Genomic DNA, 17,110 nt, shown 5'->3' with positions numbered 1-17,110 from the left:
TAGAAACTGAACTGGAGTAGCCATATAAATACCGTGGTTACAAGAGCAGGTCAGAGGCTGGGAATCCTGCAGCGAGTAACTCACCTCCTGACTCCCCCAAAGCCTGTCCACCATCTACAAGGCACAAGTCAGGAGTGTGATGGAATACTCTCCACTTGCCTGGATGGGTGCAGCTCCAACAACAGTCAAGAAGCTCAACACCATCCAGGACAAAGCAGCCCGCTTGATCGGCACCCCATCTACCACATTAATCATTCACTCCCTCCATCATCGACGCACAGTGGCAGCAGTGTGTACCATCTGCAAGATGCACTGCAGCAACTCACCAAGGTTCCTTCGATAGCACCTTCCAAACCCACAATCTCTTCTAACTAGAAGGGCAAGGGCAGCAGACGTATGGGAATATCACCACCTGCAAGTTCCCCTCCAAGCCACACACCATCCAAACTTGATATAAAAATAAATAAAAATGCTGGCTTAGCCAGTGATGCTCACATCCCATGAAAGAATAGTCTACTCAATCTCTCCTCATAGGACAATCCTCTCATCCCAGAAATCAGTCCAGTGAACTTTTGTGGCACTCCCTCTAGGCAAGTATGTCCTTCCTTAGGTAAGGAGACCAAAACTGTACACAGTACTCCAGGTGTGGCCTCACTAAGGCCCTTTATAATTGAAGTAAGACTTTGTTACTCTTATACTTCAATCCATTGTAATAAAGGCTAACATATCATTTGCTTTCCCAATTGTTTGCTGTATCTGCATATTAACTTTCTGTGATCCATGTACAAGGACACCCAGTCTTTTTGAATATCAATGTTTCCCACTCTCTGAGGATATTTTGCCCCTGTGTCCCTGGACTCTGGTGCTGACAGCAGACAGACTATTCGTTCTCACTGGTGCCCCAGTGGCAGCATGCCACAGGGCACTAGGTACCGGCCCAGTCAGCACAGCCCCCAGCTAAATTTGCTTCTTCCCCTCCTACCCTGAAAGAGGAACTGCAGACTCTGGCCTGAGTGAAGGGACTCGATGTACACCTTCCCACTGTACGGTGCTGTCTCTGTAACTCCTTCCAGCCCTACAACCCTCCAAGATATCCGCAATCCTCCAATTCTGGGCTCTTGCACATCTGAGCTTTTAATTGTTCCACCATTGGTGTCCATGCTTTCAGCTGCCTGGACCCCAAGCTCTGGAATTCCCTCCATAAACTACTCCACCTCTCTATCTCATTCTCCTCCTTCAAGGAGCTCCTTAAAACCTACCTCTTTGACCAAGCTTTTGATCACCTGTCCTAACATCTCCTTATGTAGCTTGGTGTCAAATTTTGTTTGATAATGCTTCTGTGAAACACATTGGGATTGTTTTATTAAGTTAGAGACGCTATATAAATGCAAGTTTTGTTAGTGCTGTCAGTGATCTTTAAATTCAATCTCAGGATGTGACAGTCAGGCCGGCATTTTGCTAATTGCCCTTGAGAAGGTGGTGGTGAGCCGCCTTCTTGAACCGCTACAGTCCGTGTGATGAAGGTTCCCCACAGTGCTGCTACGGAGGGAGTGCCAGGATTTTGACCCAGCAATGATGAAGGCTGATATATTTCCAAGTCAGTATGGTGTGTTACTTGAAGGGGAACTTGCAGGTGATGGTGTTCCATTGAATCTGCTGCCCTTGTCCTTCTAGGTGGTAGAGGTCACATGTTCAGGGCGCGCTGTCAAAGGAGCCTTGGCAAGTTGCTGCAGTGCATCCAGAAGGCTGTAACGTGCCTAATCGAAAAAGGGAGACATTCACTCAATCTAACCCATCCCCCAAGCTTTTGGTTGCCTGTCATTTTAATTCTCCACCTTGCTCTGATGCTGCTCTCTCTGTCCTCAGCCTGCTGCAGTGTTCCAGTGAGCTTGATGAACAGTACCTCATCTTTCAATTAGCCCTTCCGGACGCAACACTGAGTTCAACAATTTCAGACCATAATATCTGCCCATATTTTGTTTCCTTTATCTCGACAGGTTTCAGTTCTACTCTCAGTTTCCTTTGTTTTTGGATGACAGCTGTTCGTCATTCTGCCATTCACACCTCCTCTAGACACATATTTTGTTTCTTTACCCGTCCCATTACCACTCCCTTTGGTCTTGTACTACCAACTCCTTAGTCATTTAATCTCCTCTTTTCCACCTTAACAGAGACCTTCCCCTTTTGTTGGTTTTCCACCCTCCCCCCTTTCACCTGCTTAAAACCTATTACATTTCTAACTTTTCCCAATTCTGATGAAAGGTCTGTTTCTCTCGCCACAAATGCTGCCAGACCTGCTGAGTATTTCCATAATGTTCTGTTTTATTTCAGGTTTCCAGCATCTGCAGTATTTTGCTTTTCTATTTATTCGCAAACTTCCTTTAACAATTAAGATAGAATTGTTGTCTCATTAAAAGGCGGGTGGCGGAGGGTGAGATACTGATTTAGAAAGAATAACAAACTAACTTGCACTTATATAGCACCTTCCATGACCTCAGGACATTACAAAGTGTTTTACAGCCAATGAAGTCCCTTTGAAGTGTAGTCACTTTTGTAGTGTAGGAAATGACAGCACAGGGCAACCGCTGACCCCTGGAATCAGCATCCAAAGGTGACAGAAATCTGCCGTTTCCCAAGAAGTAGGAAAACAAAGCCTGTTTTGCAAAGCTAAAGACCCTCCCATTCCGTCCTACGCTGAATTTTTTAGGCTGTATTTGCTGACAATGCAGTCACTAGGTGGCGCTGCACTGGCACATGCACAAATGCAGCCTGTTCAACTAAAACGTCACAGTCAGTGACGTTCAGGCAGCTTCCAGGACTTAAGATGGCGCTGCTCAAATAATCACACAAAGGTAATGTAAACACATGGCAGCACACAATGGCCAGAGAGATCGGGCCGGGGGGGCGCGGAATTGCTGGAGAGAGCGGGGGGGGGGGGGGAGGGGCAGGAGGGGAGCGCACCCGCCGCTGCCACCAAGGTCTTTCGCCGCTTCCTTCCTGCTTCCCCCCCACACCCCGCTCTATCCCCGCTTCTCCGCTTGCTCTCTCTCCCGCGTTATGCGATGACCTCATCTGCGCATGCGTGTACCAGTTCTGGCAATTTACGTGATGACATCATCCGCGCACGCGCCAACTGGTCCTGGCAATGCGGAACGCAGCGCACGCACTGACAGCAGGAGCCCGTTTGCGCACGTTCGCAGGTTGGCGCAGTCGGATGACGTCACCGGCCGGCTGCGTTGTCAAGGATCACTTTGAATTTTTTATGGCTCCATTTCTTTTTCCAGCTCTGTACATTTTTCATTAAATTGCTGCCTCTAGTTAATTGGCTTGCGTTTAAGTACAGTTGATAAATAAAGCCGAATGATGATGGGCAGATACTGTAGTAGAAGGGCTGCTTGCAATTGGAGGATAAGGGGCGAGAGGGGAAGAGGATTTACAAAGAGCTGCATGTTTGCTTGTTGCTCTGTTTAAAAGGCACTCATGTTCACACCAAAGCAAATGAAGTATCTTGAATAGCTGAAGGGTATTGATTGCTCTAAATAGCGCTTGTTGCATCACCTGCAGTAAAATCTCAGAGATACAGTTAAGAGGCACTCAATTCCAGCTAATCAGGAATGTGAGGTGAAACATTCCAACAAAGGATTTATTGATGAGCATGTTTTGAAACAGTTCAGGATCCAATGTGCTACAATCCATCAATCAATCACTCGGCACTGGGGAAATCGAGCCCTCGTCACAGCACACCACATTCATTATATGACATGGTCCCCCACCACTTAAAAGGTCCACTTTTAAAATGGCCAGTTGTTTATATCGACCAAAATGTGAGAAATATTACTCATCTGCCTTAACATCAATTTCAAAGTTGTCGGTTACAGTGCCTGAAAGTGACCCGTTTACTTCAGGCCAAAACAGCTGCGCTTGCACATTAGTTTGCACCTCACTAAATTGTGCTGGATACAAGAAAAAACATCAGGAATATCACCACGGCAAGTTTCAATTTACTAAACCCTGAGATAACTACCCATAAATCCACTAACAAATTCAGGAGAAACCTCTTTACCCAGGGAATGATGAGAATGTTGAACATGGAGTGGTTGAAGTGAATAGTATCGATGCATTCAAGGGGAAGCTTGATAAACACATGGGGGAGAAAGGGATAGAAGGATATGTAGATAGTGTGAGATGAAGTAGGACGGGAGGAAGCTCGTGTAGAGCATAAACACTGGCATGGACCAGTTGGGCCGAATGGCCTGTTTCTGTGCTGTCAATACTATGTAACTCCCTCTCAGTGGTTTGGTTACAGTTTGCACTAACCACTGACTGCAGTTTAAATAAAAACCAGCAGGTCAGAGTTGGGGTGGAAACAACAGGGCAAACGGTTGGCAAATGGGAAGGAACATTCTTTATTGCAATAGCACCGGCCATCGTGCATAGTGCAGCAACGTGCCTGATATAAGCGGTGGGGCCTGTATATTGTGGAGTCAATAGTCTTTGTCTGTCAAACAAAACTGCGGGACCAGGGATGAAGGACTTCAGTTATGTGGAGAAGCTAGGATTCTTCCCCTCAGAGCAGAAATAGCTCAGCGGAGATTTAATAGAGATGTTCAAAATTACAAGGAGTTTTGATAGAGCAAAAAAGAAACTATTTTTACTGGCAGGGGGCCAGTAACCAGAGGACACAGATTGAAGATAATTGGCAAATGACCCAGTGGGGAGATGAGGAGAATTTCCTTCAGCAGTGAGTTTTTAATGATCTGGAATGGGTGGTGGAAGGAGATTTAATAATAACTTTCAAAAGAGAATTGGATAAATATTTGAAAAAGAAATTGCAGTGCTATGGGGTAGAGCATGGCTACCCGTTCTGAACCCGACGAGACCCGACATGTGTCAGGTTCGGGTAGGGTCAAGTCTCTCTTCCAGGTCTGGCATTCGGGCTCGGTTCAGGTCGGGCCGGGTCGGACACAGTGCTGCCCTTTTGGTCAGGGACGGAGAAACTTCCGACTTGAACAGCCAAGACGTCAAGGCGGGAAACGTCCATCCGGACTCCGCCCTAGTCTGCAGTGAGCGATTCCATCCAAGGTAGAGCACAACCTCTTTAATATAATCAACTTCACTGCGGTGGTCGGGTCGGGTTGAGCATGGGAAAAAAATCAAAAAACTCAGGCCGGGTAAGCTTGGGTCAGATGTGGTTCTGTCGGGCTCTGGTCGGGTTTCAACTGCAGCCCCGAGCAGGCCTTTACTATGGGGAAAGGACAGGGTTGGTGTGGGACTAATTGGATAAGTCTTTCAAACAGCCAGCGGAAGTACAATGGGCCTTGGCCCTTTCCATCACTGTAACCTCCTCCAGTCCTACAACCCTCTGAGATCTCTGCGTTCTTCCAATCTCTGGCCTCTTGTGCATCCCCAACCTTCCTCGCCCACCGTTGGCAGCCATCTCCTTAAAACCTACCTCCAAGCTTTTGGACGCCTATCCTAATATCTCCTTACGTGGCTTGTGTCATGTTTTGTTTGATAACGCTCCTGTGAAGCACCCTGGGATGCTTCACTACCTTAAAGGTGCAAGTTGTTGCAATTTAAGACTGTCATTGGGAAGATTGACATATGGGCTTCAGGGAAGGACAGTGAAACTGGAATCATTTAAGAGACAGTTGAATGCAGCAATGTGGGGATAGAGGATTACAATGGTTATTTTTCTGGATCTGAGGTTAAGACTTCATATCTCACTATGGTAAGATGTAGTCAATAAATCTGTGGGCTTGCGCCAGAAAGTTGACCATGAAATCTTATGTTTTTTTGCTTAAAAATCCACCTGATTCACTAGCGTCCTTCTGAGAAGGGAAGCTGCCACCTTCACCCAGACTAGCCTACACACGACTCCAGTGCACATTACAGCATTCACTGCCAGGGCCTAGTCTCACCTTCTCAGGACAGTAAATGTGACCTTGCTAATGTCACCCAGAACATGAGGATAAATACGAAAAAAAAAAAACAGTAAGGTCTCTGGAGGATGAGCTTGGACAGGCTGCATGACCTTCCACGTCTATATCTATCCTGAGGTGTCCTTGTCAGCTATGGCACAGTGGATCGCACTCTCACCTGTGAGTTAAATGGTTCATAGCATCAGAGAATCCTAGAATAGCACAGCACAGGAGGAGGCCACTCTGCCCATCAAGTCTGTGCTGGCTCTGTCAAAGAGCAATCCAGTTAGTTCCAATCCCTGCCCTTTCTCTATACTCTGCAATTTTTTTCTCCTTTAAGTATTTATCCAATTCCCCTTTGAAGGTGACTATTGAATCAGTTTCCATCGCCCTATCAGCCAGGGCTTTCCAAATACGAATCACCTATTGCGTAAGAAATGTTTTTCTCATGTTGCCTCTGGTTCCTTTGCCAAGGTTGTGGATTCAAGTTCTACTTCAAAGACTTGAGCACATACTCTAGGCTGACACTACAGTACCGTACCAAGGAGGTGCTGTTCTTTGGATGAGGTGTAAAAGATTCCACAGCACTATTCTAAGAAGAGTGGAATTTTCCCTGGTGTCCTGGGGCCAATACTTAGTTCGCAACCAAATCACTGAAACAGATTATCTGGTCATTATCTCATTGCTTTGTGGGAGCTTGCTGTGTGCAAATTGGCTGCCGTGTTTCCTACCTATAAATGTATCACCAGGACAGTTTGGACGATATTGTTCACAGCTTGCTGAACTAGGAACATAATGGAAGGAGCTCATCCATGCTTAGTTTCAGGTGGAGGGAACACTGTGTTTATAGGTCTGCTTTACATCAGCAGCTTCACGTCTGAGTATGTGTCACTGGCACCTGACCCACCCCCACACCAGACGGACTGATGACAAGTCTTCCCAGTCAGAGCCGTGCTCTTTCCGATGTAATGACGTGGACAGAAATTGAGAGTGACGTCTGGAAATATACAACCTGCTGGAATTAATCCTAAACAGAGCGGGGGTGGATGGACTAGCAGGGGGTAAATGCTTGGTATTGAATCACACAGGCCAGCAAGCCCCATGTTTCAGGCTGTGGTCTATACTTAATTAGCTGATCTCAGTGGAATCAGCCAGTGATCATGGTCCTTATTAAGTGTGTCTTGGTGGAACTGCAGGTGTAGGATGGATCTGGGCTGGGCTGGGCTGTGGAATGCATGATGTTTAAATAGCCTCTACACTCTCCGCGTATGTAACTGAGTCAAGGACAGCTGCTGACTGAGGAAACTATACCCAGTATTGGATCAATGTCTTGTAAAACGTTTTCACAAATGGACTAAAACTACATTTAAACTACTCAAGAATAGGAATAGACTGGGTGTCGGGCAGTTCTTCTTCCCCCAGAGAGTAACGAGCCTTTGGAATACATTGCCCACTGGTGCCGTGGGTGCTGACTCTCTGAATACCTTCAAGAAGGAGCTGAACAAACTCTTGACTGCGACAGAGACTGTATCATATAGAAGGTTTTAGAGATAAGCCATGGTCCACATGATCTCCTGGACTAGTTATGATTGCCTAAGGGAGTTGGAGAGATATTTTGATGTACCCAGTGTAATAATCCACAGTTCAGGTCAGTCTCCTCTCTGCTGGCTGCTGCCATGAATTAGTTAAGGACAGTGTGAACCCAGCTTGTTTCAGCTCACACCAGAAAAATGGCTCCTTAATTTAGCAAACATCGGCACAACTTTGTTTTCTTTTACAGTCCCCACTCCAAACTCTGTTCCCTGGATACTGACTCCATCCCTCTCCCTGCCAACAGTCTGAGATTAAACCAGTATGTTCACAACCTTGGTTTCCTATCTACCCCTGACCACATATTCGTGCCATCACTAAGACCGCCTATTTCCACCTCTGTAACATCGCTTGACTTCGCCCTGCCTCAGTTCATCTGCTGCTGAAACCCTCATTCTTGCCTTTGTACCTCTAGACTTGAGTATTCCAATGCACTCCTGGCTGCTCTCCCACATTCTACTCTCTGTAAACTAGAGGTCATCCAAAAGTCTCCTGCCCTGGCCTTAACTCATACCAAGTCCCATTCACCGATCACTCCTGTGCTCGCTGACCCACATTGGCTCTCGGTCAAGCTACGTCTTGATTTAAAAATTCTCATCCTTGTTTTCAAATCCATCCCTGGCCTGGCCCCTCCCTATCTTTGTAATTTCTTCCAGCTTCACAACCCTCTGAGATATCTGTACTCCTCTAATTCTAGCCTCTTGCGGATCCTCGATTTTAATTGTTCCATCATTGGTTGCCATGCCTTCAATGCCGAGGCCCTAAGCTCTGGAATTCCTTCCCAACACCTCTCTGCCTCACTTTCCTCCTGAAAACCGACCTCTTTGAACAAGCTTTTGGTCATCTGACCTAATATCTCCTTATGTGGCTTGATGTCATACTTCATTTTATAAATGCTCCTGTGAAGCAGCTTGGGATGTTTTATTATGTTAAAGGTGCCATATAAATATAAGTTGTTGTTGCTAATCTCAAGAATGGCTAGTTGGGGGAAATGGAGATGTCATGCTATTACATTGGAAGTGTTCTTCTCAGATTTGTGTTCAGTCCTAAACATTGCGGTGATAAAGTAAAAAAACAAGTTTCATTCCTCACTGAGATCTGGCACTGAACTATACAGATTCAGAAGCTCCCCGTCCAATTTCTGGTCCAGATTGTATTGGCTGTCCTCAGCCAGGACAGTAGGTGAGGTTCTACAACTGGTTTCGAAGGTCTAAACTCCCGAGCTTGATCACTATCCCGTGAACCTTGCTGGGAAGTGTAAGCGTGAGTGTGAATATTGAGTGAGGCTGGGATCAGGTTTGGTTGGGGTGTTGACCACAAATTCAGCACCCTCATAGTTGAACCACTGAGCAGCTGTTCAACCTAGTCATGAGAATTGACCATTGGATGGGGTACTGGAAGGTGTTTGGTGTCCGATTCCAACAGTAACTGCACTTCAAAAGTACTTCATTGTAAAGTGCTTTGGGACGTCCTGAGATCGTGAAAGGTGCTATATAAATGCAAGATTTATTTTGTGTGGTACTGCACCCAAAGAGACACGATGGACAGAAGGGGCAACAGGGTGGTATCAACAAAGAAAGTTTAAGATTTTAACCTTAAAGTTAGAGCTAAGCTATCTAACAGTAAAATCAGGAAGCACTTTTTCCACAAAAAGCTTGGTGGAAATCTAGAACTGTCTCTCCCAAAAAGCTGTGGATGCTGGGTAGGGGGTGTGGGTGGGGATGTCAATTCAAAATTTTCAAGGCCGGAATCGATAGATTTTTGTTGGGTGAGGGAATCGAGGGATATGGGGTAAAGACAGGTAAATGGAGCTGAGGTACTGATCAGAATGGTGGAACAGGCACAAGGGGCAGAATGACTAAGAGGTTCTACGTGAATACAAACATCAGTCTAGTCCTCCCTATCCACACTATTTGAAAATGTGTCCAAAACCCCAGTCTCACCAGTGACCCAGGCCATTAATGAACGGTTACCAAGTACCACAAATATAATCAGAGTGCATCTGCCGCAGCTCATCAGTTTAAGCTTCCCACTGAAACCAAATAAAATATTTGAAAATGATCTTTGTTTTGTTCATTTAATCCCAAAGTGCTTTTTCTGTGACAATGAATAATGTTACACTACAGTAGCTAAAGGACATTGCAACAGTGTAATAGATATCATGCAAAAGTCTGATGTACTTTGTGCCTGTACCTCAATCTAATAGATGATAATTGCTTATTTATGATATTCCTCAATTGCAGACCTATTATCCGAGCTCACTGCATGTGTTTCAAAGCCCAATTTCACATAACGATGATTAAATGGCCCGATCTGTGGTAAATGTCACTACACATTGTCCTTTCTGTTTACCAATTCACTGTTTCCTTCCCGAGTGCCTCTCCCTTTTTGCCTACGTCATTCCAAGTGGCCTGCCTTCAAAGGCCCAGTACTGTGCTGATGACAAGGTTCAATCATGATTCTGGAATCCCTCCACGGCCTCGCCCCTCCCTATCTACCCTCCTCCAGCCCGACACCCTTCCGAGATCTCTGCGCCCCTCCAATTCTGCCCTTTTGCGCATCCCCCGGTTTTCATCACTCCACCGTGGGCGGCCGTGCTTTCAGCTGCCAAGGTCCTAAGCTCCGGAATTCCCTCCCCGCCGCTCTCTCTGCCTGTAAGATGCTCCCTGAAAGCCTATCACTTTCACCTGCCCTAATATCTCCTTGCGTGACTTGGTGTCAAATTTTGTTTGATAGCACTCCTGTGGGGCCTTTCATTACAGTCAAGGTGCTATACAAAATAAAAGTAGTTGTTATGGCTCTTTGTGATGTAGGGATACCAGCGGAGCTGAACTTAATTTCGTTGCTGAGGATTGAGGGAAGCCAGGCGATTGGTGTCCCCCTGTAACACTAGCTTTGGCTCTCAGCTGCCTCCACCCAGTCAAAGAGTAAACGGACAGCCACTTTGAACAAGAGACATTATTCCCCAGTGGCTTCAAGGATAAAGTGCATGGAAGTGGGATGAGGCCCAAAGCACCAGGAATTCTACCTTAACAAGGAGAAAGAGGGAATGAAAATTGGTAAAAAGGAAAGCGATTGCTCGTTTCCAAAACGAATTCTTTGGCCCGAAGGCTATGAGCATGCGTCACTCATATAGTACTGAGGTTCTGGGGGTTGGTATCTGATAATCAGGACAGTGATCTGTTGTGCTAAATGACACTGTCACTCAAATCAGTTCAGGTTCTCGCATTTTTGCCGCCTCTGGGATGTTTTCAGCAAAGCGGCAGTATGTTATGTGGAAGGAGATTAAATGTGTAGAGTCTGTGATAAGGTTGAATGTACATGGTCTGCAGATTGAGTGGATTTGAGAGGCTGAATGCTTTTTTCTCATTCCCTGTTTCTCCTCTCTTCCCCAGCCTGTGAAACAGGAGTCTTTCCGTTTCCTTTTTGATTGCTTCAACAGCATCTGGGTTCCAAGCATCAGCCTGGCACCAAGAACAAACAATGCAACAGAAGAGAATAAGGTTGGCACAGTGAAACTGGATTAACTGAAGGGTTAATATTAACTCTTCCAATAATGACCACTCCCAAATTTCATTTCCCTTACAATCATGACCTCAACCCTTTGCCACTTCCTGACATCCACCTCTATTGTTTTCAAAAACGCACGGCAAAGCCCTGCCCACTCAGGAACCCCCACAGGCTGATCTAGGATCATAAAGCTCAGTCACACACGGGGAGGCCTGAGGCTGAATTAGAAGGGGAAAGACTTTACTCAGAGTCGCAGCGAACCCCATCTATACGTGGACAGGAAGCAAAGAACCTTCAAGGCTCTTTCTTCTTCTTAAGCATCAGGGGCAAACCCAAATTTGATGAGCAAATTATCTACTTCTGATTCTCCATACACTCCTTTCAATCCCGTGTGGGAGGAAATGTCATTTCTCTCAACCCAAGAGCATCAACAAATAAAACGGGCTGGCCACCCAAGGTGAGCGTGTGGCAGACTCAGTATCATGGCACTATTAAAGGGAGGGTGGTAGACTGTTGCACACATGCCATCTTTACCTGCTCTCATGCCAAATAGTCCTTGGCACCCAAACCCATACAGACCACCATCAGCATCAAGAGATAAAATATGACTGATCTGAGTCACGACTCACCTCTCTGGCCTTTCTCGTTCTCCTTACGGGTTGGTAAGTCACATGGTTGACGGTCCATGGACCAAGCGACTGGTTGGCATAGAAGTCCATTGGGTATCGTTGCTGCCACTCGACCTCCTTGAGAGCTACAGCTGCCTAAACAGAGAGGGAGGAAACCGGAACACATGAACTGATGGGATGCACTCGGTCATAACTCCTTCACAGAGATAAAACCACTCGCTTTAACACTCACTGTCTTCCATTTGGATGTTTCATCATTTTATTCCCTATTGCCCCAGGTGAGAGGTTTGGCTGAGTCCCAGACCTGTATCGATGCGATTCTCTAAGTGATAGGAATTGTGAGGGTTTCCTAGGAGCTGCCCAGGTGGGGAAAATGCAGAACATGAAAGCTTTCGCCCTCCGTGCATCCTTGTTCAGAATGTTACTGTCCCGTCTCGGGCTGCTTTCACCAAGTGGACAGCCGCATCAGCTGTCCTGGGGGGGACGTCTATTTTTGGGGGCCTGCTGCACTTCTTGCATCTTGTCCCAATTACGAGTTGAAGAATGGTTTGTGCTGGAGACTGAGAGTCATGAGAGATGGTGAAAGGTCAGCGTCACTGCCGAGGATTTAAACCACTTATCAGAGTGGATCAGGACTCCTTATGTGACCTTTATTCTTAAGCAGCACAGGCAGTAGATATAATGAATGAACCTGGCCTCCTGGCTGATTTCTCTCTCTCTCTCTCATAGATAGCCTTATCCTGAATAATTGATATAATTAATCTTTTTATTTCATTTCCTCTCTGTGTGCGGTTAAAGCTTAATTATCAATTGTTTGCTGCAAATTACAATTGTGTTATTTCCCCTGTATTATTTAGCAATCGATGCTCTCTTTGCTGATTGATGTCGTGATGCCGTGTTGCATTCGATCTTCCTTTTGCATTTGTTTGTTTCCAAGTAATTTTTGAAAAAAAAACATATATTCGTCCCTTTCCCTTTCTTGGACTCCCTGTCGCATCTGCTGCAACCTGTTCACACATGCGACTGCTGTTAGCTCGACAGCACTGGAGAGCGCAGACTGCATCATGGGCTATGTGGAGAGGGTGGGGGCTAATCCGCTCAGATTAGGGTTGCCAACCCTCCAGGATTACCCTGGAGTCTCCAGGAATTAAAGATGAATCTCCAGGACAACCGCTGCGACCCAGGAGAAAAACCATTGGGACTTCTTTGAACTTGTTTGTTTGCTAATTATAAAAGTATCAAACATGGGGAGGTGGGAAGGACTGTTTGATTGACAGTCAAGAATCATCCAATCAGGTATCGAAGGATATTTGTTTTCCAATTGGTAAGAGAAGGCGGGACACTAGGAAGATGGGCATGTTGGGTGACCAATGGCAAGTGTGTGGGGGTGGGGCACTGGCAGCAGGATGTCATGTGATACCACCTCCAGGAATATGTCCAACCAGAGTTGGAACCCTAACTCAGGTTGGCCACACAGTTCCACAGGTGACACCAAGCTCGCACCGTCCCCTTGTGACTAGCTTGCTCTAGCGCAAGGTGCAACAGCTTTTATCAAACAAGAAACATACCACAAACACAGTCAGTCACCATCTCAAGACCCAACACATAGTTTGGGAGAATGTGGAGGGAGGAAACAGATTGGGTTGCCAACATATCCCAGCAAGTTTCATCACATGATCTCAACTGCCCCATCTCCACCCACCTGCCATTGGTCGCCTGACATGTCCATCCCCCACGCAGCCCAGCCTTAAAGAAGCGTCTTGCATTTATATAGCGACTTTCATGACCTCAGGATGTCCCAAAGTGCATTACAGCCAATGAGGTACTTCTGAAGTGTAGTCGCTGTTGTAATGTAGGAAGCGCATTTGCCAATATGTGCACAGCAAGATCCCAAAATAGCCTTTCCACATCAATTGGAAAATGAACAGACTCTGTGTTACCTGAATGGATGATTCTTGATGCACCAAACCCCCCACCCTAACCCATCTCCAATATTTGTTGCAATTAATAAAGTATTCAAAGAAAATGAAAGAAACACACAATTTGTTTTTAATGCCTGGGCGATTTTTCTCCTAGAAATTCCTGGAGACTCCAGGGCAATCCTGGAGGGTTGGCAAACCTAGGGGGGAGGGTCAGTGGAGGTTTCCTGACCCTTCTGTTTTTGCGAGTGACAGCTAACATTCTGAACCACGTCACGGGAGTGAGAGCTGGCAGGGGACAGAGAAGGTTGCCGGTCCTTCTCCCTTGAGAGACAGGAAGAGCTTCCATTGTCACCACAGGAGATGGCGAGGGTTACATCTCATTGAGATACTGATCAGACAGTTGACATTATTGAACTCTGAATTCCTGTTCCTTCTTTAACGGAGTTTCCTGCCCAGACCAGAGAAAACTGTTTTTTTTTTCATTGTAAGAAGGAAGTTTGTTGGAATGAGATGCAAAAGCACTTTTTAAAAAATGAACTGGATCTCCTCGAATAACCTGGCACAAATCTGCAGTAATCTGCCTGTCCAAAAGGCCAGTATCGATCCCTGGCCTGTGTTAAGTTCGCTGATCCTATCTAGTGTACCAGTATAAGGGTCGCTGCTATTGACGTCGGCGTTCCCTGGGCTAGGTAGGGGAAGATCAGCCTGACTTCCCACCTCTGATCGCTGTCCAGTGACCCCCTGCTGGTCGATGTTTGTGGATCTCAGGTGAGGACAGGATCTGGACCATGTGTGATGCCTACCTCAGTCAAACAGCTTAGAGCACACACTGCTAAGGTTCACACCTGGAGAATAGCCACTTGGGTGACTTACCAAAGGAGGGCTGCTGGCATTCACCCCAGGATCAACAGCTTGAGGGAGAAGGAGAATCAACAGTGCTGGATGCGACTCCCTCTTCGAAATGAATCACTCGAGAAATGAGCAGCGGCTACTGGTGGGTTGTATGTCCCTTCCCATTGGGATCGCTGGCACAGACACAATGGGCCCAGTGGCCTCCTTCCATGCTGTATTATTCTGTGATTACAATTCACTGATCTATGCGAGATACCACAGAAAGCTGACCCTGGTGCCCACTGAGATCCTAGCAGACCCTAGCGCCATCTCCATAGTACACAGCAGACTTTCGCAGCACCTGATCCCGTAGCTAGCCTGTTAACCTGGTCACTTACCTCATACGGAGTGAGCAGGGGTTTGGAAAAAGCCTTTCCCCAGTCAATGGAAAGTCTCGGACAGGCGACCTGCACCCACCTAGAGAAAGAGCACAGCCCCACACTTAGCCAAGGTCTCGTTAGCAGAACTGTGAACGATATCGCACAGACAACAATAACAACAACTTGTATTTATCTAGCACCTTTAACGTAATAAATCCCAAGACATCGTAATAACAGTGAGTTACGAGCTATGAATGCAAAGACCTTTATTAAAAATGATAAATTAAATCTCAACTCCAGTAACAACTCGCATCTAAATATAGCCTTTAAATTAAAAAAACATCCCAAGACGTTTCACAAGAGCATAAATCAGATATAAACTTGACACCAAACCAAAGGAGGAGACCTGGGGACAGGTGACCAAACGCTTGGTAAAAGAGGGAGGTTTTAAGGAGCAACTAAAGGAGAAGATAGAGGCGGAGAGGTTTAGGCAGAGAATTCCAGTGTTAACAGGGCTGAAGACATGGCCACCAATGGTGAGATGAAGGAAGCAGCGGATGCACAAGAGTCCAGAATTGGAGGAGCACAGAGATCTTGGAGGGCTGTAGGAGGTTACAGGGATAGGGGACCCTCCCTCCTTGTAGGGATATGACTCCCCCCAGGTTGTGACTGGTCCTCAGCGTTACGCTCCCACACATCCAAACGCAGGAGTGGCCCAGCAAACTGCAACCGTTCCCCAAGTCCGGCCCTGAACTCGCCAGTGACTTTGGGGAGGGGGGACGGTGAGGTTTTGCAACGTCCGCACGTACCCCGCCTCTTTCCCCAGACAGGGGCAGGAGACAGTGCTGAGAAGGAAGCTGGATGTTGAAAACTGTCACGGAATCAACCAGCTTCCTGCAGACACAAAATATTTCAGAGGCTAATTTAATGGTGCCAACTGTAATCAGGCAGTAAATCATTTTTAGTGCTACAACCTTGCGAGCAGGCAGCTCCTGAATATTTTATACTGACTGTCTGCAAAGTTACTGGACACAGAGGAAACACACAATATCTTACTATTTACCCCAGGCCGGGGGCTTGTTTGATCCTTTATTGCCCTGTTTTGTGTGTTCTGGTTGTAGGCACACTGGTACTATTTATGGGAGCCGTTAGGAGGAGATTATATTTGTTTGAGTTATGGCTCTAATCCTGTGCTCTTGCACAGGGAGCATCCATCACAACCAGAGCCAGTTAGTGGGGTGATTCATCCATTTTTATATTTCAATTCTGAAAATTCCCTCCCCTCCTCTCTCCTGGTAGGGGTGAGTTTTCACAAGCACGTGGGCCGAGCTTCTTGGACTGCATTCTAACTGGCTGTTTAACTGCAAAGGCATCACCCGCTCTTGCTCGATGTCCAAACACGTGTGTTTTTGAACATGAGTCACTGGATTGCAATCAGGAGCTGGAATCTCCTGGATGTTTCCCCCATACCCCCACCTCCTCCCTTATTTCTGGAGCAGTGACAGCAATAACTGATCACAGACCTGGACACGAATCTGGCCCTTCTGCTCAGTCGGGCTTAATGTGGTGTCTTTACCACCAAGGAGATCAATATCAGTAATCCCTCCATTTAAACTAAACTAGGTGAGGTTGATCCAAGTGACAACCATTAGATGGTCTCTATGCTGTGCTGCACAGTGCCGGCATACTGCCTCCCAATCTCTATAAACTCCTCCAACCCTCCGATAACTCCACTTTCCTCCAATTCTGGCCTCTTGCACATCCCCAATTTCCATCGGCTCACTATCAGCAGCCTTGGCCCTAAGCTCTGGAATTTCCTCTCTGGATCTCTACTTCTCTCTCTCTCCTTTAACACCCGGGTTGAAACCTCCGTCTTTGACCAAGCTTTTGGGCTCCTGTCCTCATTATGCTATGATGTGGGCTAGAATCCGATTTTGCCTGAATATTGCTCCTGTGGAGCACCTTGGGAAGTATTACTACGCTAAAGGTGCTACATAAATGCAAGTCGTTGTTGTATTCAGTAAGCTTCATCAGTGACCTTTGAGTGACCTTCCCCTGTCTTTTTGTTCAGTCTGATAAAGGAACCACCTGCTTTCCCCAATAATTCAATGAAGGACCTCAAACCAGCCACTATCTGGCCTCTTCCCCCTTTCACAGGCTGACCGACCTGTTGTGTTGTTTCCAGCATTTTCTATTTCCGTCTCATTGCTGCTTCCTTTCCTGGCACATCAGACTGTATCTATGCAGCGTCACGCACACCAGGCTGGTACTACTTCTGAGACAAGTATCATTCAGAATAAATAGTCAGCAGAGGCACCACATTTCAG

General features: G+C 46.5%; 1 protein-coding gene across 1 annotated transcript in view; it reads right to left on the bottom strand.

Moving 5' to 3' along the window:
• LOC137346802 (2-(3-amino-3-carboxypropyl)histidine synthase subunit 1-like) overlaps positions 1–17,110 on the bottom strand; it is a 252,585-nt gene that overhangs the window by 19,014 nt on the left and 216,461 nt on the right. Inside the window, exons 6-7 of the mRNA XM_068010675.1 lie at positions 14,802–14,880; positions 11,651–11,785 (exon numbers count right to left, since the gene is read on the bottom strand). Of these exons, the coding sequence (XP_067866776.1) occupies positions 11,651–11,785; positions 14,802–14,880 (214 nt within the window). The remainder of the gene's footprint in view (positions 1–11,650; positions 11,786–14,801; positions 14,881–17,110) is intronic.

The sequence above is a fragment of the Heterodontus francisci genome, chromosome 30, assembly GCF_036365525.1.
Source record: "Heterodontus francisci isolate sHetFra1 chromosome 30, sHetFra1.hap1, whole genome shotgun sequence".
NCBI classification, from domain to species: domain Eukaryota; kingdom Metazoa; phylum Chordata; class Chondrichthyes; order Heterodontiformes; family Heterodontidae; genus Heterodontus; species Heterodontus francisci.
This window is presented reverse-complemented; position numbering and strand designations above follow the sequence as displayed.